At 45.2% G+C, this 25,266-nt stretch overlaps 1 protein-coding gene across 3 annotated transcripts; it reads right to left on the bottom strand.

The window, feature by feature from the left end:
• Nucleotides 1-1,705: 1,705 nt before the first annotated feature.
• Nucleotides 1,706-25,036, bottom strand: tfdp2 (transcription factor Dp-2). 3 transcript variants are annotated; one of them, XM_027005866.3, is made up of 14 exons: nucleotides 24,885-25,036; nucleotides 16,580-16,661; nucleotides 15,444-15,507; nucleotides 11,788-11,876; nucleotides 10,340-10,470; nucleotides 9,925-9,972; nucleotides 9,553-9,585; nucleotides 7,045-7,207; nucleotides 5,980-6,126; nucleotides 4,895-4,963; nucleotides 4,020-4,171; nucleotides 3,623-3,789; nucleotides 3,311-3,353; nucleotides 1,706-2,769 (listed from the first exon to the last, which is right to left on the bottom strand). In XM_027005866.3, exons 2-14 carry the CDS (start codon nucleotides 16,589-16,591, stop codon nucleotides 2,649-2,651), a joined length of 1,239 nt encoding a protein of 412 aa, XP_026861667.1. In that variant the 5' UTR covers nucleotides 16,592-16,661; nucleotides 24,885-25,036; the 3' UTR covers nucleotides 1,706-2,648. The 3 variants fall into 3 exon arrangements, with proteins under 3 accessions (XP_026861667.1, XP_081556320.1, XP_081556321.1); XM_081700194.1 differs by having other exon boundaries at nucleotides 16,580-16,658; nucleotides 24,885-25,035; XM_081700195.1 differs by lacking the exon at nucleotides 24,885-25,036 and adding an exon at nucleotides 18,351-18,402 and having other exon boundaries at nucleotides 16,580-16,658.
• Nucleotides 25,037-25,266: the final 230 nt, after the last annotated feature.

The following is a 25,266-nucleotide window of genomic DNA, read 5'->3' as shown; positions in this document are numbered from 1 at the left end:
AATCCTAAGCCTTACAAAGTGAAATTCCCTATTGTAATAAAAAGAGCTTTATTTTGCAAGTGAATTCCTGGGTGTGTGCGCATCAGTCTGCACATTAATAACCTGGGAGCCATAATATTTGACACACAAGCAAGCAAGCAAACAACCAACCACCAACACACCATTCAAAGCAGTTTACCTGCCAAATTAATTCTTCTCATTTAGATTAAAAAAGAGGTAGTTGTAAAACAGTTACCCTTCCTTTCCTCCACAAATCTGTATGAAAAAGCATATTTACATCTTATACTTATTCAAATGAACTAGCTTCCAGTTTTAAGCAGAACTGTTTCACGCAGGAGATATGAGCATTAACGAGGAAACCAGATCACAATGTGGTCTGTGCCTAAGTACATGCCCAGAGCCAAGAAAAAGGCAACACTCTACAGTTAATACCAGAGGACAAGGCCTCCGCTCTACAGTTAAAACCAGAGTACAAGGCCTCCGCTCTACAGTTAAAACCAGAGTACAAGGCCTCCGCTCTACAGTTAAAACCAGAGGACAAGGCCTCCGCTCTACAGTTACTACCAGAGGACAAGGCCTCCGCTCTAGTTACTACCAGAGGACAAGGCCTCTGCTCTACAGTTACTACCAGAGGACAAGGCCTCCGCTCTAGTTACTACCAGAGGACAAGGCCTCCGCTCTACAGTTACTACCAGAGGACAAGGCCTCCGCTCTACAGTTACTACCAGAGGACAAGGCCTCCGCTCTACAGTTACTACCAGAGGACAAGGCCTCCGCTCTACAGTTACTACCAGAGGACAAGGCCTCCGCTCTACAGTTACTACCAGAGGACAAGGCCTCCGCTCTACAGTTACTACCAGAGGACAAGGCCTCCGCTCTACAGTTACTACCAGAGGACAAGGCCTCCGCTCTACAGTTACTACCAGAGGACAAGGCCTCCGCTCTACAGTTACTACCAGAGGACAAGGCCTCCGCTCTACAGTTACTACCAGAGGACAAGGCCTCCGCTCTAGTTACTACCAGAGGACAAGGCCTCTGCTCTACAGTTACTACCAGAGGACAAGGCCTCTGCTCTACAGTTACTACCAGAGGACAAGGCCTCTGCTCTACATTTACTACCAGGGGACAAGGCCTCTGCTCTACATTTACTACCAGGGCACAAGGCCTCTGCTCTACATTTACTACCAGGGGACAAGGCCTCTGCTCTACAGTTACTACCAGAGGACAAGGCATCTGCTCTACAGTTAATACCAGAGGATAGGGCATCTGCTCTACAGTTAACACCAGAGTACAAGGCATCTGCTCTACAGTTAATACCAGAGTACAAGGCCTCTGCTCTACAGTTAATACCAGAGGACAAGGCCTCTGCTCTACAGTTAATACCAGAGGACAAGGCATCTGCTCTACAGTTACTACAAGAGGACAGGGCATCTGCTCTACAGTTACTACCAGAGGACAGGGCATCTGCTCTACAGTTAAAACCAGAGTACAAGGCATCCGCTCTACAGTTAATACCAGACGACAAGGCCTCTGCTCTATAGTTAATACCAGAGGACAAGGCCCCAACAGGGCAAGGGCATGTTCCTTTTAACAATCCCTCCACCGACAGACATAGACACGAGTATGAGCGCACACAAACAGGTAAAAATGGACTGAATAAATCTTGGCTGGTCTTACATAAGGATCATTTGAAGACACACAGATGTAACCAAAATTATAAGTTTATATATGTATACACATACATACAGTTACATTTCCAAACCAAAAGTGGGAACCCTCAGGGAGAGTACAAGTAATATTTATTATTACTGTTGGGTGTTTGAACATGACTCCATATTTAAAACGCTGACCTGAGCCAGTCAAAGGGGGCAGTGTCCTCAGGATGGGCCTTTTCATACCCACTATGAATTTTCTAACAAAAACAGACATTAGCAGAAGATGCTACTCTACACACCACACTTACAAAATCACTTCACCGCTCAGCATGTCTCTCTTCAAGCCAATATACCCCCTAGGAAAAAGGTCATTTATTTTCATTTTTATCAATATATTCTATGGAAGGAAACTGCAAGAAAAGCATAAACTAGGGAAACAACACAAAACTGTTAAGAATCTTATAAAACAAAAACCAACCAACCAAAAACAGAGGACCGATGCTTTAACATTGTGTGTGTTTGTAGTTTTGGTGAATCGACATTCAGACTTTAGCTCTTGTCTAAACACAACTAACTACAAAAAAGTGATTCATATTAGAACATGACAGTAATAAATATACTGAGGCTTTATTTGAAAGCAAAACAACAAAAAAAGATGATGTTTTGAGGCAGTATGCTACTGAAGCCCTGCCAACATGAAACTTCTGCTAGCATCCTCATCCGTGCTCTGTTGACCCAGGGTCCGCTAGCTTCCTTCAAGACGAAAAGCACCATGGGAGTTCAGCAGATCCACCTTCCTCGATGCAGTGACCTTCGGAGGGAGGGAGAGAATAGAGACAGATAGGGGAGCTGGGGATATTTCATCGTGTTGGGAGTGAGCGGAAGCTTATTTCCTGTTCACTGAGCGACCCCATGCTGAGAACTGGAGAAGGCGGGGAAGAGAGGCGGCGTCCCAGAGGGGAAAGTGGCAGCAGCAGCCCAGAGGGCAGAGGGTCATTCTGGAGAGGAAGGTTCATCGTCGTCTTCGTCCTCATCCTCGTCGTCTTCTTCATTGAAGGAGCTGGGCGTCGGTCCCCGAGACTCTGAGGTGTGGGATGGGGCCGAGCTACTGCGACTGCGGAGAGATATGAAGCTAGTCGCTTAAGTGTCAATCACGCATGTGACGCATCATGAACAATAACAGCTTAAATGACTGTCGCATTAAGCATCAAGTATTTTAAATTGCTAAAAAAAAAAAAAATGTTAAAAAAAGGTGCCTGCGAAAATGTTTTTGAGGAATAAATTCATGAAAATGAGTCTGAGTATAGCAATGAACTACTATACATAACCATAACTCTGACTAGTGTCAGAGTTGGGTCGCCAGGGAAGAGCACCACCTTAACCAATGAATGAACCCCTGTGAGAAGTGTAGCATCTGCTATACTGTACTCTAAGACAACACACCCAACGTAATTTGGGGGGGGGGGGGGGTGTTAAGTAAAAGATTTGTCATATCTCATTGCTGCTTCTAGTTAGCTAGCCCTGTTATCATGCATGTTAATGCCATGTGTGTGCGCATAAAGGAGTTTAGAATAGGCTGTTGACCAAGATGTGGCAGATGTGTTTGAATTTACATGCTGTGCTATTGCTGTCAACACACTTGATGAAAAATATACCTTATATTGCTGAGAGGGGTGTTGTTGGAGTTCCTGGTCATGCCTGCCAAGATGGAAAATATAGAAGACACAGCACAACATTAAAAAATACACCCCACAGTGAGATACTGTCAGCATCATCCTACTGCCTTCATTTAAAAAAAGAGACTCATCAATACATCACCTTCTCTTGTGTGTATTTTAAAAATGTGTCTTAAGTTCTAAGACTAAGGCTAATTTCACTGTAGACTTCTATGAAGCTGTCATCACACAGACATCACGGTGGAAAGGCGTTTGAAACTTGCACATGTCATAGGATCAGGTGACGCCTACCTGTAACATAGCTCTCTAGTGATTTGGGCACAAGGGACTTGGCCACACTCAGGTTCTCTGGGGTGCATTTGCCAGTCTCCAGCCCCAGAGACATGCCCATACGCTTCAGGATCTCAATGTCATCGTGGATCTCAAACATGTTGTCAAAGTTGAAGAGGTATTCACATCTGCAATGAGGAATGAAGGAACAGAAATCAGACTTCCGGGAGATCTGAAGGCAGAGAGATGAGATTCATGATCCGCCCCCAAAAACCAGGAGAAGGAGAAAGGAAAAAAGAGGAGGGAGAGAGAGAGAGAAAGAGAGAGAGAAAAATGAAAGAATGTAAAGAAAGGAAGTGGGGGAGGGAGAGGGGTACAAATGAAGAATGGACAAGAGAAGCAAGTGATCCTGTCATACTTGTCACTGGAGATGGAACAGTCGATGACTGTGCGCATGTCTGTGTTTAGGATGATAAAGGGGAGCTGGATGACAGAGCCGGGTGGGGGCGGAGATTTCGAGGATGCTTCATTGGCTTGGTTCCTCTGCACCAGGTTCTTGAAGGCTATCTGCTGCTCGAGGTGAGAGACATGGAGGTCAGTTTATTGATTAACCACACACACACACACACACACACACACACACACACACACACACACACACACACACACACACACACACACACACACACACACACACACACACACACACACACACACACACACACACACACAGAGAGAAAGATCCAATTTAGAGAGACAGCACCACCCCTGTCCAAATCACAGCAGAGCAGGAGCCTCCACACCCTGTGCAGATACAGGACCACCTGCTACGGTCCCTCAACCAGGATGTCCACTCATTTCTTGCCCAGAAATTCATGGTCAAAGCTCTATAGCCCAGTGACAGAGTGGTTTTCTGAAGTGGGTAAATATAGCAACTGGCTGCACAGGCTGTAGTCATTTACATGCGCACTGTGTGAGCAAGGATGCTATGGTTTTGAAACAGCATTGAGTTTCAGAATGAGATGCAGGCGACACTGGACCCTCTCATTTGCTTTCATGTGGAGGAGTTATTAACGTGAGTATGCAGTGGTTCATGGGATCGATCTATGCATTGTTATCACTTTTCATAATTTTCTTATTTGGCACTAGTTCATTTAATCTAGTGGAATGATTTCATTCATTCATTCTCGATCATAAAGTTGCTGACCAAACTTGAAGTGTGAAGACATACACCCCCACCACGCCCCCATCCACACATCCACCCACTGTCTAACAGATCACACTGATACAAACCTGCAGTATCAGCTCCTCCAGCTGGCTTCTTTTCTGTCGGATTCTTTCCAAACGCTTTTGCTTCTCCAACTGAAAAACACGCAGTCCCAGAATCCCACACGCATGCACATACCCACAACATTCACAGTAAAGATGACCAAGTGAGCCACTTTAATCCAGTTTATGCACTTTCTTTCAGTGTAAACATGTATAAACAATTGCAATTTTACAGATAGGTAGAAACCAGAGTGAAATCTGAGCTCAGTAGGACCTCATGAAAAACTGTTCAAACAACTGAAATGCTCCATAATTTACCTCATAATTTACACCCCCCCCCCCCCCGGTCCATCTGACTCCATGACAGTCAGACGTGACAGGACCACATGTGGTCTGAAGACGCTCTTCACAACAGCTGCATATAGCACACAACAGCGAGAAAAATATGACATACTTCTTTTAAAATGACTTGGAGCCAACAGTAAAATCTCAGTCCAACACGAATGAGAAAAAAAAAAAAAAAAGATAGCTTTGCCCATCTTTGCTCTTCACACCAAGTCTCCAAATGTAGCTTCTTCCTTGTCTTTGGCTACATTCTTTATGTGACTTCACCACAGCGAATCAGGGCAATATAGGCATTCTGCTATCTGTGTGGCGGACAAGTTTGCAACGTTAGTTTCTATGTATACGCTGCTTTTTGTATGTGGCTTTAAAAAAATCCTTAAAAATGAGCCCCCTGCAGAAGGAAGTCCCTCCCCAGCTTGCAGCCAACAGTGCTGTTGTGAGGGCAGAGGACTTCACACAGCTCCACCAGCGCCTCATCACCATGCCACTGAGGCTTTGTGAGCTAGGGCTCCGCCCAGCTAGCTCTTGGAGACGAACAATAAGCACTCGCCGCTGCCATGCCAACCGCTGTTTTACATGATGGAGAAATGAGGGATGGCGCCGTGACTACCAGCTCTCTTCATTAGATACATTTTCAGCATCTACTAGAATGAAAGGGCATTTCAAGTGTTTTTTTTTTTTTTTTCTTAAAGCAGTTCCACTTTCCTGTTCTGTGGACAAAGCACTGCACTGTTTGAGTCCTGTCCCAGTGGAGAGAAACCCACCTCCAGGCTGCGACACTCCTGGGCTGAGTTGGTTGGTAGGCCAATCCAGCGAATCTCCTTCTTCTCTTTAGAGATGATGTTCATGGCCATCAATACATTCAGGGCGTCGTATACTCTCCTGCGGATGTTCTTCTGGTCGTAAACCTGCTGCTTGTGGGAACACGAACACACAGACACACACAGGTATGACAGCATCTCCCAGGCTTTCTTTACAAACCCTCCTCTATAAGGCCTCTGGGCCTCCATGTCCACCAGACCTGAGCAGCTCCCTGCACCTGGTGTTAAACCATTTTTAATTACACTTTTAACATTCCACAAGGGGTAAAGCAAGTAAGCTCCAGCCCTGGCCATGTCAGAGGTCCTGTCAGAACTAATACTGGAAAGTATTTACAACAAATGACTCTCGCTCCTGGGCTAAGCAGCCCTCCGGGCGGTGACTCTGGACCAGCGCTCTGAGCCCAAACCCTAACCAGAGCCGTGATCCCTGTGTACTGCAGCAGAAACATGTCGACTGAAGGCAGACGAGGGGCGAAGGATTTCAGCTGCAGCCTGGCGAGAGGCTGAGAGGCAACGGGGAGTGTGCTTGAAGCTCACTGCACAAGCCAGAGGCCTGAATGTGAGCAGTCAGCAGAACGCCTTGTGTGGGACGCCAGTGGGTGGTCAACTCCAACACGGATTACGGGTGAGACAGAGTGGACTATATGAATTTTTACTTAGTTTAAGAGGGAGGGGAAGAAAACATGAGACAGCATAAGAGAGCAAGGGAGAGAAGAGTGGGTGGGCTTAGATTACTCCTCTGCTGCTAATAATGGAAACAAAGGTCTGGTACTTCTGGCTATGTGGATATATGGATTATGGATGCTTTATTAATAAGGACATGAACCAAAGTCACAGAGTAAACAGAACTAAACTCCCTGGGTGCGTTATTTCTTGGTATTGAGCCGTTATGGCTGTCAATTTTTCACATTCATTAATACAATTTGCCCTAAAGCAGAAAACTAGAGGAGACAGGCCAGGCCCCGTGGCTTCTACTGTGTGTGTGGTACTACTGTGAGTGCTCCTCACCGAGTCGGTGGGCGTCAAGCTGCTGGCGTGGGTGAACTCTGCCACCAGCTCATCAGCTACCTCGTTGTAAGACGTGGTACCCTTCTTTTGGACCTTCTCACACACCTTCATGGAGAAGTGTCTGAGACCTTTCCCATTCTTATCAGCTTTCTTCATCCTCTTACTAAAGACAAACATGAGAGAGAGAGCGAGATGCAGCTAAATACAAGATCTTGGATGTACATACTAAGTTATACAAGTTTGGGCAAAGGTTTCATTGCAGAATAAATTTGTTGGAGTAGAGCACCAACCATCTCCTTTCTGTTTTATTCTAACCATGTGCACGCTTAGTGGCTTTTGCACAAATAATAGAGCAGAGACGGGCCATCTGTGAAACCCCATCCGACATACTGTAGCCTGCCCTCCTCCTGGGTCACACCACACAGTGTACTGCTGCAGTACACAGGGATCACAGGAAAGGGGCACAATGAGGCCTGAAGGATGGACCCTGGAAATGACACCTGCAATCCTTTCATAACGACCTGCCTGGGATGCTCATTAAAGAAAGATTCAAAAATAGCGCTATTTGCTTGTGGGCTATAGGTATAATGATAAATCACACAAGCATTAATGTGGGGAAGGGGCACTGCGACTCTACATCCGACCATTCTGCTGCACCAGCACAACAAAGCACAGAGGAGCAGGTGATCCCATCATCAGAATACAGGTGAGGAGTGTAGAATCATGCATTCACGTAGGCCACAGTGCATGCGTGGCCTAGAGATAGCTGGAGATGCTTCATTTAATGAAATGAGTGTTATCAAGAGCAGTCCAACAGGGTTGAAAATTACAACTGTTGTATGGTAGAGCGAACACCATTTGAACATCTCCAGAGTGTTATGATGCTTAGAATTTTACAGAACAGTTTTACAGAAACTAGAATGGAAATTAGGAAACCCAGAGCATATCCCAGGTTTGAGACAAGTAGCATATCCCAGGTTTGAGACAAGTATACAGTATACAAAAAATGTCCAGTATACAGTATAACTCTCTCTCTCCCTCTCTGTCTCCTTTCTCTCTCCATTTCATTCTCTCTCTCACACATTTAGGGGGAAAGTGTAAAAATCAAATGCAGTGAGACTGCAGTAAACAGTTAATTATGTAACTGTGGTTCACTGTGTTCAGCTCCGGGGAGGGGGAGGGGCAAGGGGCGGGACTTGGGGGTGCTGCACTGTGGCAGCTTTGGGGTTTCAGTTGTCAGCACAGATTAGCTCCGAACGACGAGTGCACAATTCTGGCTATAATGAGGAGACATAAATGGCACACATGTGGCAACAGCATGTGGGGGAGAGCATTTAAAGTGTCATCACGCATGTGTGCATGTTTCTGTGTGCTAGCGAGTGTGAGAGTGTGAAAACGCGCGCGCATGATACCTCACGCACACATTTCTCCGTAGCAACAGTGTGGCACTCTCTCTCCCTCTGTCCTTCTGTGAAGAACTGCAGTCTCAGAGTGGGGGAAGGGAAGGCAGAAAGGAGACAGTGCTGACCTTTCTCAGGAGAACGCACGTCTGCCCATCTTTCAGTGTGCCGCAAACCCGTAGAGGTAAGGCAGAGAGGTGATGTAGGGTGTGTGTGAGCGCAAGGAGACCTGATAGAGAACCCTCCTGCCGTGTGGAGCCACGCTGTGTGCACGCACAAGGACAAGGACCAGAAAAACATACACACACACACACACACAAGAGAGAGAGGGAAATGGGAGAGTGCGACAGGAGGCCTGAGAATGGGGGGGGGGTTGTGTGTGTGTGTGTGTGTGTGTGTGTATATAAGCTCAGTCCTGCTATACATAGAGTCATTAGCAGCAGTGTGGCCCATGGGAAAAAGAAAATGTGTCTGACTGTCCACACTGCCTCTGGCTCTCAGCTCAGCCCATTCACTCCACCCACCTCCACCTCATCTGAAACCAATATACCGCCACCATACCTCAGCATGGTCTACATTATTTGGGAAAGGTTACCAAGCACACAGCCTGGGGATGCACACTTTAACAAAAGCCTCACAAAAGCTGTCGGCTGTGGGGCTAGGAGGCATGGCATGGAGAGCAGACTGGTTGCCAGGGTGATGGGACAGGCAGGGACTCTGGGGGTGTGTGGGCAGAGAGACAGTCTGTACTGAGGCGTGCCCAACACATGGATATGCAGCTGTGCTCCTCAGCACACCCACCTGGTTCCTGAGCTGCATAAATTCTAGTGGGCACTGAAGGGCACCCCCCCCCCCCCAACACAGACACACCCATCCTGAAACACACCCACTGACTTGCAGACTGACACACACAGAGACGCACACACTAATCCCGCTCATTTAACATCTCTGATAAGTGAGTCAACTGCCACGTAACAGTGCACAGTACATGCGCGCACGCGCACGTACACACACACACACACACACACACACAGTATTCCACCCTTGGCAGAACATGGAGCAGCCCAAATCGATGCACATGTGCAGAAGAAACAAGGAGCTTACATACCTAGATGAAGAGTCACTAGAACACAGTCCGTCTCTGCAATGCAACACACACACACACACACACACACACACACACACACACAAAACTTAAGTGCTAGAGCAAACAAGTTCTCATTTCACAGCTACTTGAAGAACAAATTAATTAGTTTCTCCTCAACAATTAATAAACTTTGGTAACTGATAGATTTGTTCAGATGGAGAGAGGCCGATTTGATTACCCTAATGAACCCATTGCTCACTACCCACAAACCTCTACACTCTATGTACTGGCTACCATAGCACATTCTAACTTCTTTTGTCAAATGAAGTGTACACTTGTAGGAGGAGGTATCTGAATAAAAGGTTAAACAAACTAATACTAGAAACTACTCACCTGTCTGAGTAATAGGAGTCTATAAAATCATGCATCCGTTTTCTGTTCCTATGAAGGAGAAATTGAGGCGTCATTTATTAAACCACAAAGTATTCAAGATATTCCCTTAAAAAATGTGATTCCTGCCCAAAGTGCTAAAATCATGAGCATAGTGAAACCCCACCCTCTGTAATCATTATGGAATATCTTTGAAAACATACTACTATGCAAAAACTTGACTACAACCTGTTCTGAGGGGACTCTGTCAACAGTAAAGTCTGGGAGGTCTGATTGAAGGAACCTTTCTCTCCCAGAATTCCCTGCACACTTCCTTCCGAAACACTACTCCCGACTGGGCCTCCTTGTCTCACACAGCTGGGAATTTATGAGCAGTTCAGCTTAATGTGTGTTTATGCCGGGGGCGGGGTAAACACACCCTGGAGTCCACTCATTGCCCTCTGGTGGGCATCCCTGGGTTACCATGGCAGCGGGGGTAGTGTGCGGTGTGAAGGGGCTGCCGATGAGGACACTTCCTGAGTGAGCCACTCTCTGAGGTGTCGTTATAATCTAGAGAGAGACAGAGAGAAGAGCGAGGAGGGGAAAGAGAAGAGGGAAAGACATGGAGAAAGGAATGAGATGGGAAAAGTGAAGGAGAGAGAGAGAGAGAGAGATGACAAGAATATCTTCAGCTAAACATAGCAGACAGGGTCTTCAGATCCATATACACATATACCATAAAAAGGCCATATTACATAAACACACCAAGGCCTTCCCTCATACACGTGCATGAGCACACTTCTTTCCTTTCTTCTCTTAATCCCAAGTGTATTCTCCACTTCTGAATGTACCCTCCTAGAGAGCCTCCCAAGCTGAAACGAATGAATGTCATCTTCATGCGGCATCCCCCCCCGAACGCTCCCTCAGTCCCGCCCCGTCTCGCCCCCGACTGCTCTCCTCCCCGCTCACACTGCCCTTCTCACCTCCCTCCACAGAGTGTGCAGCCTCTGCTGCACCGACCCGTGAGGAGGAAGTCGCAGGAGGCCCCGTAGCCTCGCTAACGAGCTCGTTAGCATCATGTGGGAAATGAGTTCTTTTCTCCACGACCGCACTGGCTGGGGGACCCTCCCCTGCGCTGTCAATGGTGCCCCCAAATCCCCCCCATGACCACTCCTCATTCGACTCTCGCACCCCCTTCTGTCGTGCTTGAAATCCTGTGACGTCCTCCTGCAGCTCTCGTCTCCTGCTCAGCCCTCCTCCTGATACTTGTTGCCCCTCCTCACTTTCCTCGTCCTGCAGAATGTAGTGTCACCTGCTCCTCACTCCTTCACTCTGCTCCCTCACTCTTTGTGCTTTTCTTCCAGACACCCCCCCCCCCCCCAACACATACATAATGCATCAACTCAAAATGACGTGGTACATGGGCAGCTACCGCGTGTGAGTGATAAGGCAGTCTCACATATGTGGCTGATGGATCACAATGCATGACTGCCACTCTCTGGCAAAGTGCTGTACTGCAGGAGATGCTGATATCCATATTAGGTAATAAACTAATTATAATAAATTATAATAAATAATAATTATACTGATTACAAATAACATTCTAATGTCATCATCATGATTATGGCATATAACTGCTGCGATTAAAATGAAACGAACGACAGCTATGCATTAGACCAGTGCTCTTCAACTCAGTCCTCTTGATTCACCACACAGGTCAGCAGAAGATCCAACTGAATGAATTTTATTATTGTTTCAGTGATAACAGTCCGCCACTATAGTTGTCATGAAACTAAGTGGCTTGACATCTGCAGCAGGACTTTACTGGGATTTGCAGCTGCATGGTAGCATGTGTATGAGATGCGTTGTCAGGGGTGACCGGCTCACCATCTGGGCTCCAACATTCGAGCTGAGGGCTCCTAAAGTGACCTTGGTGGCTGGGCTGTAGCTGGACGTAGTGACGAGGGAGAGGTTACCTGTATGATGGAAAGCATTTTTCATTAAGACCCCACGACCAGAAAGGACATGCAAACCCCACAGAAAAACGACAATAAACACAAAGATGCAGTTGGTCCTCCACTGACGTAACGGCTTCTCTTATTGGCAGAAACTTTTCTCTATGACCCGAGACCCATGAGGCCGACGGCATTTAAATACGGGTGAGGCTGCGCAAAAGGCCAGCTTTTATATCCAGCGCTCTTCATGTGTGGGAGGCAGCGTGGCGGCTGCATGGCGGCGGCGCCTCAGCGGGACGCCCCCCGGCCTCAGACGAGGCACAGTGCTGAAAGGCCAGGGGGGAGTTCACTTCCTCGGGGTGCTCGCCACTTCAATGGAAATGCAAATCATGTCAGGAGCAGCGCAGATGCGAATGCTAATGGGGCTTATATTGCGCGGTGCATTCCGAAGGGCAAAGGCGAAGGACTGCGTGCGTAAGGCGCGATAAGACACACCATCGCCCACGCACTATACTGCCTGAAAGGACATGGAGTGGAGGAATGCTAATGGAACAGTGGAAGGACTATTAGGGGCCATGCACCAATTGCCATAACTGCTTTTTTGAATCATTAAATTACATCATGTGAGAATTGTTAGGTTAAGTATTACATGCTGCACTGACCTATGACTGAGGCCAAAGCTCGGCAGCATGTGAACCGAAGCCAGTGTCACAGTGCACCAAGATGCCCAACCTCAAATATTTTTCCTAACCTCTTTTGTTCAATTGTATGTACTATAGTGTGCAATGTGTGCATAGCTTCTGCAAAAAGACTGCAAAAGCCATTTCTTAGTTCAGGAAGATTGCATGTGCATTTGAGTGCGCACACATGCACAAAAGTGTAGTGTTCTTGAAGGTCACTGCCATTGGAGGGCTCTAACTAAAGCAGTACCTAAATATTGTGATTCCTACTGGCCACTCCACTGCCTACTCTTCAAAATGTTCTAAAAAGGATCATTTTCAGGCTTACATTTTGATTAGTTTTATTGAAATCCACAGGCACTCTCAACACTGGATGAATGCATCTTGCTCATTAGCTCTCCCAGTAATGCTGCCTATGTTTAGGCCTACTTATTGCAAACAGCAGTGCTGTATTTTTCCTTTTTTGATTTATTCATTTCAAATACCAGTAAGGAGATGGCCCTCCCCCATGACCACATCAGCACAAGAAGCACATCTGCATAAACAACACTTTCACTTTTGAAGTTATAGATAAAAAAAACTCAAGCTCTAAATTCATCCATTTAATTAAAAATGTAATGTTAAACGCTTAATGCACTAAAGGTGTTGGTTGGACAGTGATTGTTGCAAATAATTAGCACCAATTAAGCATATATTAAACAACATTACACATGCAGCACACTGTAGTGTAGCATAATTTGCATTTGCATATTCGAAGAGCATTACAATACAACTGTATCGGGGGAAAAAGAAAAGAAGCTTTCTTTAGCTTTGGACATTCAAAGTAATACAATTCAAAGTAAATGAATTACCCTGTAGCAAATGTTGCTCGTAAAATATTTAGCCTGTGGGATTTTGAGAGAGGGGTGAAGAGAAGCTCCAGGCAGTGTGGGGGAGTTTGGGGGGATCTTTGGGGGTGGGTGAGCTCTAACCCCAGCAGCAGCAGCAGCAGCAGCAGCAGGACAGCAAGAAGCAGGATGGGCCTCAGCACAGGAATGTGTCACTGTCTTCCCCCGCAGAGCAACAAAAAGCAGGCCTTCATTAGAATACAGCTGAGCTCAGGGCCAGCTTGGGCATGTGCACGCACGCACGCACGCACGCACGCACGCGCACACACGCGCGCGCATGCATGCAAAACCACAGTTCGATACAAATTTGATATCGTCATGGACCATACAACATTCATAACTGCTACCGTCGTTCCTCTTTGAAAGACGAACAAAAACAAAGAGGAAACTGCAACTCGCACGAGACAATGCAAATCATGCAGCTCTGTATCATTCAGAGAGGGCAACTACATCTGACCCTATTTCCACATGCCTAGCAGTTCCAGCGCACTTTGGAACACTTGGCACAGAACACGAGGTCTAAAGAAAGATGGATGGAACGCCCCGCTCAGCAGAAGAACTCAACACAGCATATTTACCTGCTTGTTTCTGAAGGGCAATGAACAACACTGCCATACTTCCTCTGCTTTTTCCCTCCCGCTACCTCCCTTTCACAAGCCCACCACTCAAACTTCATTCCCAGTGCACCCCCACCCCACACACACACACCTTCCCCTCCCCCTGAAGTTGTTTCTACCCAGGAACCAATGAATATAGGTGGTCACCGGAAGCAATCACTAATCACATCACTCATGCTGCAAACACTTTTTTAAGCATAAGATTTATTTGCTCGGATTTGCTCTGTTTTTTTTTTGCTTCCAAGGATCACAATACATAAAAAGTTACATGTATTCTGAATCCAATTAACAGGCTCTTGATTAAGTGGTTCACTTCTGCCCCTATTTCAGGACATGATGTGTCCAACTGCCTATACTGCAAGCCTGTTTGTATTGCCATAGGCTGAGTGTGTTCAGATAGCTATATGGCTTGACTAGAGTAGGAGAATAACAACCCCAGGATTTGTGAAAGGGATATATTTAATTAGGTGAGACAAGAGCAGGGAAAGCCCTCAAAGCTCTTTATACAGGCGTCATGGTTGGCCATGTTCAAACTGTGTAAACAACCCCTAAATATGGGCATGTATCATCAATGAGGAATAGATACAGCAAACCGTTGCTCTGATCCAAGCATGCTCGCTACAAGTGCACTGCATGGGAACTTGCACATCTTTAAATGGCATTAGACAGAGGAGCAGAGGAGGAAGGGAGAGGGGGAGGAGCAGAGCGCGTGGTTCCAGGAGTGTGGTTCCAGCCCAGCACCTCCACTCACACACGCTCGCTCTCTTTTCCCTTTGTTACCCATTTAGTGGAAACTTGAGAGACCAGCCAGGCATTGCTGGGTGAGCGCAGAGCGAGTCCACCAGGCAATGTGCGAACATGCACAGGCCCCTGCGGCTTTTATTCACAGAAAGCCATGGCCCAGTTACGTCCCCCATATGTGAACAAACACACACAAACACACGCTGAGAGCAAGATGGGCAATCACTTGGTCTGGCCTGAGAAGAGTGGAAAACTCTAGACATTCTAAAGTCTGAAGAAATGTGACATGCACAACAGATCCTTGGACAAAAACTAAGAGTGACCCCACTGTAGCAGATGGGAACTAATTAAAAATGAGGTTTATATCTAAAAGGTCATATGGGTCTGAATATAAACAAGTGCCTCCCATGCATAAAAATCTACTTTATACACAAGACCATACTTCAGCTACAAGAGGATTCGGACAGAGCTTTTCCTACTGATGCAGAAAGTCTTGCACGTCACGACACCAGAGAGGCAGGAGTGTTATTTGTCGGCAGGTCGATATACAGCGACACAAAGGGACACAGGCTACATGTAGCACCCTGTAAGGCAAGGCCGTTGCATGTGCGATGTTCCGAGCCATTTTAGCTGTAATTTACAGTTCTGGAGGATTATTCTTACCTTTCGGGAGGTTCTGGCTACTCAAAAACGCCTTTAAATCGCCACAGAGAGCAGCAGTGCCAACCTTAAAAGGAGGAGACAAAAAAGTCAGATGCTATCTTGTCGTGCAAGTGAGCAATAGCCATTAGCTCCTTATGGCTTCTTCTGGAGCTCTATGTGGAGAACATTAAAGTAACAGTGCAACCAAACAGGCCGAATGTGGATAACCATCAATGAAATGTGGCACTGGTACCAACAATGACATTATGGGCATATGCTTTTGCTCATTGTAAACTTTTTTGTAATTATTATTAACTATTAACCATTATACAGCTTTGGGTGTGCAACCTCATTCTGAGCCTAGTAAATATTATGCGAATGGATGTGGGATGGTATTTAGAGCTGATCAGTGGAGTGGTGGGCTACTGCAGAGCACCCAGCCTCTGAACTGCAGGGTCATTGCTTCAGCATGTTCACCTTTATCTTGATTTTATCTTGCATGTCCCAGCTAATAGGACCTTACTGTTAAACTCTGGAACTAGCACACAGTCTCCCTACCACAGTATAGAATTCAGGTCAGGGCAATATTTTAATATTCTCATATAATTTGTATACAATTATTTGTTACATAAACATATATACTTATAATAACAACAACAATGTAAGAGTATAACACGAGAACCAGTGTTACACATGAGTCACTGGAAGACAGCGCAGACACCAGCTCCTCACATCAAGAAAGTAAAAGAAAGAACAAGAAAATGAATTCAAGAAGAACACACAGATAAAAGAAAGGGAACAAACAAAAGCCAAGAAAAGGAGAAAAAGAAAGAATTAATTAAAGGGAAAAGAATGGGAGAGGATGACATTGTATTGTATACTGTACCAAAAGCAGTAGACAGTATGCTAGGCCCAAAGCGCATATGAAGACAATTCCAAGTTACTGATTTACAGACCTTAGGCAAACCCTGAATAAGCACTGCTGAGCACTGCACATCACTGTGTAGCACTGCATATCCCTGTGCATCAGTGAGCACTGCACATCAGTGAGCACTGCGCAACGCTGGAAGGTTTGCAACATGATGACCCTCACCCACTCCACATACAGCATTTCCCATAGGGCAACACCCACTGACAGACAGAGGGTCACCACTTACCACGTTGGCCATCCTATAGGAGAGAGCGAGGAGCTCCTTGGACTGGCCGCTGCCTCTCCACCCCTCAAAAGTGCCCCTCCTGCTGCAGACGAAAAGACACACCCGTGCACACACCCATACACACCCACACGCACGAAGACAAAAAAAAAGTCAGGGGATGGTGGGTTTGTGGCATATGCATTATATGTAATTTGCAGTCAAGGACCAATATTAAAGGAACCTGTCATATTAGAAGTCACGCAGGCCAGAGACAAGGAAAGTAACCAAGTAGAATAGCAGAAGGTAGGATTGGGTGGGGGAGCAGGATGAATGTGTGTACATGAACATGCGTGTTCACATGCAGGAGGGTGTGCCATTTTCTACCACAGGCTGCGTCCCTCCAGGGAACATTCACAATAAATTGCTTATCATTACCATGCATATTGAAAAACAACACAAACGTGTCAAATGAAGCAAGACGAGAACTGTGAGCAGATGTGCTTTGAGACCAAAGCTCACTTAATAATAATAATTCTCTTCGCACCTGCAAGATTTAATTTGCATATACTGGACACTGTCAAAGATTTAAAGGACCTCGTTTAGGTGTGTTTTAACATTTTAATTTGGCTCCCTCATTAAATGTGAAAGATACGTGTTCATTATTAAGGGGTTATGGGCATATGTTCATGTTTACACCAGTGACTGGAGGTTCCCATGATGGTAATCAAAACTCATGAGTCACGATCATGCAATTCTTAATCTACTAATGTTATAAGAAGCAAAGTGCATTTACATGTGAATTCAACCATAAAACATAGTAGTATCATGCCTTTTACATTCTAGCTGTACTGATATGGCCACGTGTTCCACCTTCAATGAACTCTACAATAAGACACTACACCAACGCAAACAAACCATTCTTTATGAAACGTTATGACCATAGGGTTGTAACATTGTTATGTCCCAGTTCCTAAATTTCTCTGGCTTGGGTTTGAATCCATCCACCAAAGTGACTCATGACATACTAATAAGGGTTTGGTAACAATGACATTCTGGAATAGTATCACCAAATTAAAAAGTCATTACTACAGTGAGCTGTTCATATCCTAATATTACAACATGACTGCAAGGCAGTCTATATTTAGACCTTTGTTGTGCCCTCTGGACTAGTAACGACTGGGTGAGTAAAAACCAACACCTCCCTATGGTGTTTCCACATAAGACTTAGCAGGTAACAGGACTGCAGTTTCTAATGTTGCTGGATTACTTCTGTGTAAATGCTTGTTCAATAAGATTTCCTTGGTGTGATCCTGAAAGCTAAATGAGCTTTCACCTTGACAAAAATGTCATTATATTTTGACGAATTTGGTCCAAGTGGTCCAAGCTTGTACAGGGATAAAATGGCATTTTGTTAGGAATAAAAGGTCACAGGTAATGGTGATATGAGAATCCGAGAGTACAAGGTTCCTTAGTCTATGCGGCCATGAACAGATAGAGAAATATATGTGTCAGATATTGCCAAACATGTGGCAAACTCAGGCAGCTGCAGAATGGCCGTTGCTTTTCTGAACTCTGTGACTGGATCGTTCCACTAGAAGCCCTCTGTTTGTGCGTTTAATGCACCTGCTGTCTGTTTGCGCATGGAGCCGCACACCTGCCGTTTACATTCAAATGCTCCGATAAAGCCAGGCAGCCACGACGGTACTCGGCAATCAGACCACTTCTTCCACGAAGACGTGCATGCCATGCAAAAGGAACGGCAGCACTAGCAGCTGCAGCTGCCTTGCCAAACCTTGTTAAAGGAACTGCCTGAATTCTTCTGAAGTTGTGTGTTGATGGTATTTCACAAACATCTGTCTCAAAACATTACAGTAAGGCTTTACAGACAATTGACAACATCACAGCCAACAAATTTGACTAAATTAATCAATTTGATTTTAAAGCTTAGGCTATATAATTCTTGACGACTCCTAAGTTTTAACAGTGAGAAGGGCATTTTAGTGATTTTATTAAACACTAGCAATAATGCACAGCTCAACCAATAACATTTCAGTATTCTTCTAACCCATCTATCTGTCGAGTTACATTTTCCATATCTATCCATCTACCGAATGCACCCATATACTAATTCAGGTTTTATTAAGCATTTTGCCATTAAGGAGCCATTTGATGTGTCTCACATTTCAAGCCATCCTTACGTGAGCGCTTGACAAGTAGAACACACTGAGGAAACTTCATTGCAGTGATCTAAGTGAATGTGCAAAGAATAACTGCCTCACCAACCCAATCTGATCGTCGGCATTCAGAGGTATGAGACGCGAAGGCGATTTAGTAGCGACACGTTTATAAACCGATTTGATCATGTTAAACCCCACATAGCAAGTCTGTGGACAACCAAACAACTGTTATTCAGCCTAGTTAAGGTGAAAAAATATTTATTGAAAAAAATACACGTGTACGCACACATGCATGCGTCTCTGTGGCCGGGCATGCCAAAGGGAAGCCTGGGAGAGGCAGCAAGCCGACAGCTGGTGAGCCTGGCCGTGTCAGAGGGGGAGAGGGAGAAGGCACTCAGCAGATGAAAAGGCCCTGCTGCTCCGTGAGGGCTCCCCCTCCACCGTGTCCCCACAGCCCCCTGCCTGGGACTCACATAAAGCCCTTTTGTCCCATTGGGAGGGGTGGGGTAAGAAGGGTAGGGGCTGAACCACGTCGCCCTTCAAAGGCCCTGGACGTCTCCCTTTCGCCTGCCGTCTTCCCTTCTCTTTATCTCTCCCTTTTCCTCAGGAAGAAAGCGTCCCGGCCCAACACCCCCCCCGCCCCCGAGCTTTGGACACAATGGCTGAAGTGCGCTGCACCGCAGACATGACACCAGAGACGACTCGCTGCAGACTAAGAAGCAGGAGCAGGTGGACGGCCCGAATCTACATTTGGATAATGAGCTCTAATGACGCACATTTCTTCCTTGGCTACCCAGTTCCTCGCCATCTCCTCTCAAACTCAGCGTTCATCCTTTCAGGCAGCTAAAAGAGACAGCCTGCATGTAAGGATCACAAAGGCTGCGCTCCAAGTGCATATGAGGCACTGTATCGAAATTAACATGAAGTCATCAACTACATTTAAATATCCTTATATATGGATGACCACCAATACATACACATTGTTTTTTTAATTAAATGCCTTTACAGGGTTTCAACAATTCTTTATTTATTTGGTGGCTTTTATGATGTGTGAATGCTACAGCAATCAGACGAGATGTTCTAAAACTTGATTCCTAAATAAGCATCATATTAGCCCTACATTAAAAGACACAAGTGTAGACCTGCCAACTCCCAGTAGCAACAATCATATTTTGACTCAACATTAAAAACATTAACATTAAAAAACATTAAAGTTCAAAAAGTAGCCTGCACTTGTGCAGTCCAATTCCAGTCCAGAACTCATGTGCTTTCTGCTCTATAATACTGCACTGAGCTCAAGTGTGTTAAGAGTGGAGACAACACATTTATACAGGGTGGACTCAATGCATTTGTTGAGATTTAGCAATACAGCCAAGTCACATGGAGCAGCATAGTCCACCAAATTATGATGCACTGGAGAGCGCAATGAATCAATCTGACTAGTTAATGCCAATGACAAAAAGAGAGAGGGAGCGAAATGCTTATTTCTGTAGGCAAGTTCAAGTTTAAAACCATGACAGTCTTAAAATGCTCCACTAGCAGACTTCAACATGAAGTGTCTATGTATCTCCAAGTCTCTAAATTCACTATGCCTTGCTGGGGTAGTCCGTCATCATAATCTGGTAATCAAATCCAGGCCTGACATGCCCAGGCACAGTTCATTCCAACTGAGGTTTTGGGGTTTTCCCTTACTACGGAGTTCATGGGACATCTGTTGCATGATCCGAGGTATCCGTGAAATCGAATTTGTTCAAATGAGATTAAAATATTGGATATATACCAACACTATGAATATTGTACTTCAAACAAGCATCATAGACTCCTAAAGTTTTACGTTTATAAGAGCTCCTGCTTGATGTGAACTCTCCTGTTGCAATATAATGCATGCGGAATGGACGGACTTCCCAGAGAGCTGCATCACATGTCTGTGTGAAATAGAGCAGGTGCATCCATAGAGGTTCAGTGAAGTCAACATGTTCCACTGCACACATTTTCTAGAAAATCTCTTATGTATTAGAAACAGTCATAAATGACTGAGAAACATCTATTTTGGTGCATCAGCACAAATTTGAACTGAATCATGTGCAAATATTTCAGGATACAGCATGAATGCGTTGTATACCTTTAGGATTTAAAGTCATTATTCCTTCAGGCATCAGTATACAAATTAAACAAGAAAGAATCTATATTAAACTCAGGTCCTCACCTGCCACACCCACTCAAGGCTACTGACCTGGAAGAGGGGACTCGCTCCAATCCAGCAAGACCAGAAAAGAACAATAGTGGTGTGGGAGTGTGTAGCACTGGCTAAAGCCCCTTTGAAGGTCTGCAGTTGGGAGCTCTGTTAGGCAGTGGTACATCATCGAAAGCATTTGAAACTCTCAAATTGGCACACACTAGTCTTACTTCTTCTAGACTGGGGACTGTGTTTTCCTCATTTAGGAGGGGAAAGTATACACCAACCAAATTATGAGTATAACCCATATATCTATAGTAAGTGAGCACTTTTAAGTCAAGGGCTATAGAAGCCAAGCTGGGAGGCGAGGGTTAACTGCCAGCTCCTGTGCTATGCAAGGCCAGGGGGGTGGGGTGGGGGTGTTAAAGGGCTGAACTACACTGTGGTGGGGTAGGGGTGACTTATACTGATTATGGTAGGCTGGTGGTGTTGGGGTGTAGCATTCTGAGGTGGACCTCACTCTCTCCACTCTGTGACCTCTTCCATCTGTCACCAGTGAAGCTCAGTCTATCACCATGACAACAGAGTCATCAGCATGTGATGTGAAGGGGGATGTTCCATGCACACATACAGTGCATTTAGCCATGTGAAAAGTGAAGGTTTTTAGAAATGGGACAAAACCAAAATCTGTGGCCAATATTACATGCATAACAGATATTCCATTTTAAATGCAGCTGAAAGTACCTTCAAGGCTGTGTGGGTTCCACAAGCGATTAATTTGTCATGGCGAGTCACTATGAGTGTCCTTGCCCCTACAGGCTAAATGATTAGCAAGGACTACATAGCAGGCACAGGAAGGGGGGGCAAGACAACACTGGGATTAGGTCAAATCCCAAACAAAGCCCAATGAGCATATGCATTGGATCACCCACAGAGAATCTTTGTAAGCATAAATAGATCTTAGGGGGTAGGGGTGGGTGAAAAAAAAAAAAAAAGAAGTTACAATCAAAAACAAACAAATCAAGTCATATTTCTGTTAATTAGTGCTACAATCCTTCATGGTATCAACCTTGCCCAAACTGAAGCTCATTGCTTGCATATCTGATGAAGGGCCTATATATGAAACATCCTGTTTCTTTAGAAACCTCATGTACTACAGTGCAATTACCTCTAAAACTTGGTCCTTACAGTGTAGTTGTACTTTCCAAAGAAACAGATTATGAGGTACAGAAGTGAATGTTCTGAGCTGCTAAAGCCCAAGCATGGAAAGGTTAAAGCACATCAAGGTAGGAAGCCACAGTCCAATGGCAGAATGCTTGCTACAGCCTGCTGTAACAGTGAGCACGCACGAGAGCCCCATGCACGCATAAGGCCAACACAATAGGCGCAAAGTATGTGCTGGTTGAGATCAGCCTTGCAACATCCTGCAATTATCCTTGCTGCATCAGCCCGCCCACAAACACGGCAAAAACAGCCGGTGCAATTGCTCCCCAAGGAATACCCTCAAGATGTTAGAAGATTTTGCAAACTGTAGCTCAGGTGTGATGTCACTTTGCAGGTTAACAGAGATGTACTGGAAATGGCCTGGAGGTGTTCCCTTCCTTCTAGATTGAGTTTTGGCAACCTGGGACAGAATGTGAGACACTGCAGAGTGAATGGGGGTGGCGCTCCACATCTCACTCCATCGCAGCCCCCCCACCACATCTGGAACCCCACATCATGCCTGTGATTGTTTCTCATGCACAACCTGGGGGGGATGGGGGGGATAAGGGGGTGGGACACATCACAGCGAAGGACGGAGCTTATAGCTCAGAGTGTGGCAGCTGGGAAGGGGAATGGGACACCTGTCACAAACACCATGAGCTCCTGGTAGGGGTCTCATTTCTTCTTCCCCTCCCGCCCGCCCGCGAGGGATTAAATGTGCAGGCCGCTCATGCAGGATCAACAGATGTTGGCCTCAAATCTGACTGCACGCCAGTTTTGGTACAGTGTGCTAACCACGAGTAACTGACAATCCAGTCAGGAGTCCTGAGTCTTTATCTGCAGCATACCAACCAACCACCAACCAAAGGCGGACTGGTTCTTAGTTTTGTGTCATGGTACCATTCTGGGCTTCACCATTCAGGTTATTAAGATGTCCTCTCAAAGAAGGCTTGTAAGCATCATCTAGGGTACATTTCCTATAAAAGGTCTGCACACAAAAGGAGTTCCTGGAGCAGTGTCATGGGGCCCAGAAGCTCAAACACAAAGTCATACACAGCAAGTGTCTCCGTCCTGAATAAACATTCCAGTAAAGTAGATGAAATTCTGAACCACATTTGGATTAACAAAAGTAAGACATTGGATCTTACTTTGCATTCAGAGTTTAGCTAAATGGTGTAAATCTTTTTTTTTTGTTTTGCCATCACCCTAGTCGCATAGGCATGTGGGTTTGTTTGTTGGTCGACACCAGTACACAAATTTCCCAGAAGCGACATTATTCTAAATCTAAGCCTGCATATGAGGTCGGCAGCACAACACCTAGACATGTGAGCCAGTTAGCTCAGACATGAACACGAACAATATTCCTGATCTGCATCCCAAGAATGTTCTTGGAACACTCACTAGCCAGGAACAGCTAGTGTGTCAAACTTTGATGGTTTGTGGGAAAATACCACAAGCAAACTTAAAGCTCCAAAATTTTCAAATAAGCAATAGCTGAATTCTCGACTGAATGGTGGTCAAAGCAGGAGGCTAAATTTGGTGATAATCATGCAACCCTACTGAGTGACCTGAAGAAACTTAGCAACAGGCTCACGGGACATGCAAAACACATTGTCCTAGCAATATACCTTAAGTGATGGAAACAAAATGGCTTTAAACGTCACCGCGTAGGGCTTTACCCTGATAAACAACACAAACGTGTCAGTGTCTAACGCCATATTTAAAAAGCGGGTTCAGATTAAATGTATTAATAAACCTAAACACATTACCGGTACATTTCGTTTGGTTGAGGATGAAATGACAGTTCGTCAGAAACTGGTTTGGATAACAATGTCTTTACAGTGAAAAGACTACATTTCCACGAATATCAAGACAGACAATTTCATGAAAATAAAATCTAGGCTCGAGGTCAGGTCACTTAACTCTAAACTTTCTACAGACAAGACAGAAAACTCAATCTTCATTTAGTCACTCAGCAAGTCATGTCCACACGATCTCTTCAAGATGAGCGGAAATGTGCAAACTGCAAGTTTACAGAACAACGCCCGGCTGAAATGAGCTCGCTCAGCTTGCTTTCATTATGAAGGATGTAGCAAACGGATGGATATGTTGCAAATGATATCCGCAAAGATCGGTAGCACACAAGTAAATGTAACATAGGTTATATTAGTGACAATTCTAAATACACGGTATCATAGTAGTAGCTTCATTTCTTACCATGACTAACTTAAGATACTGGAGCACTGAAGAAAATGCACACTTACGTACGGATTGGTTAGCTAGCTAGGAGCTAGGGTAACTTAAACGCTCCATCCGCATCAACACTAGCCCTCTCGGTATTAGCCATTCTGTCTAAATCATTACATTTTCATAACGGTACATTTAGCAATAACACACAAACACTTCCCAATATAACTGATGTAATTATGGAGGTAGCTAGCTTGCCATATGTCAACCGCCGAAGGTCTTAACTGTCGTCTTCTTAGGTTAAAATTGTTCCTATGCAAATTGATCCTGACAACTCAATTAAAATCGTGCTACACTTTAATTCCACGTTAAACGGACTTTGCATTGACTTTGTCCTAAACTCGCAGTTGTTTTAAACTCGGTTTTAGTACGAGCGAGATGGCCGCTAGCTTGATATCAAGTTGAGCTTTAAACGACCAAACACTCGCCAAATTTCGCCTTCAAGTTCAGTCACTATTAGGCTACACGAATATAGCCAGCTATCCAAAACTGATCGCAGCAAACATATCCACGCGCAGATTACCTGCAGTGGAATCCGTGGTCTCAACTGGAAAAAAAATGCTGCAAATGTAGCGAAAAACAAAAATAAATAACTTAATAATAAGAACTCTTATCTTTGACAGCAACGACTCGAAACACTCAGGCCCTCTTCGCACTTCCTGAGTGCCAAACTCTGCACACGAGCTTGGCGGTGGCAGACAGCTCTCTTCTCTGATTGGTTACACCCGCCCGTGACGCTGAATGCCAGCTGGAAGCTGATTGGATATTCCCCAACGAGACATAAACTTGCAACTATCTTGCGGCACAAAGAAGTCGCGCGCTATGGAAGTCTTCGAGTGAATAAAGTAATTTAAAAACGGTCGTATTTTAATTTAATTAGCTTATAAAGACAGAGGAAACAACAG

Source organism: Electrophorus electricus, chromosome 17 (assembly GCF_041902795.1).
Source record: "Electrophorus electricus isolate QZ-2024a chromosome 17, ASM4190279v1, whole genome shotgun sequence".
Taxonomy (NCBI): Eukaryota; Metazoa; Chordata; class Actinopteri; order Gymnotiformes; family Gymnotidae; genus Electrophorus; species Electrophorus electricus.
Note: the sequence above shows the minus strand (reverse complement) of the source record. Positions and strands in the feature narration are given on the sequence as shown.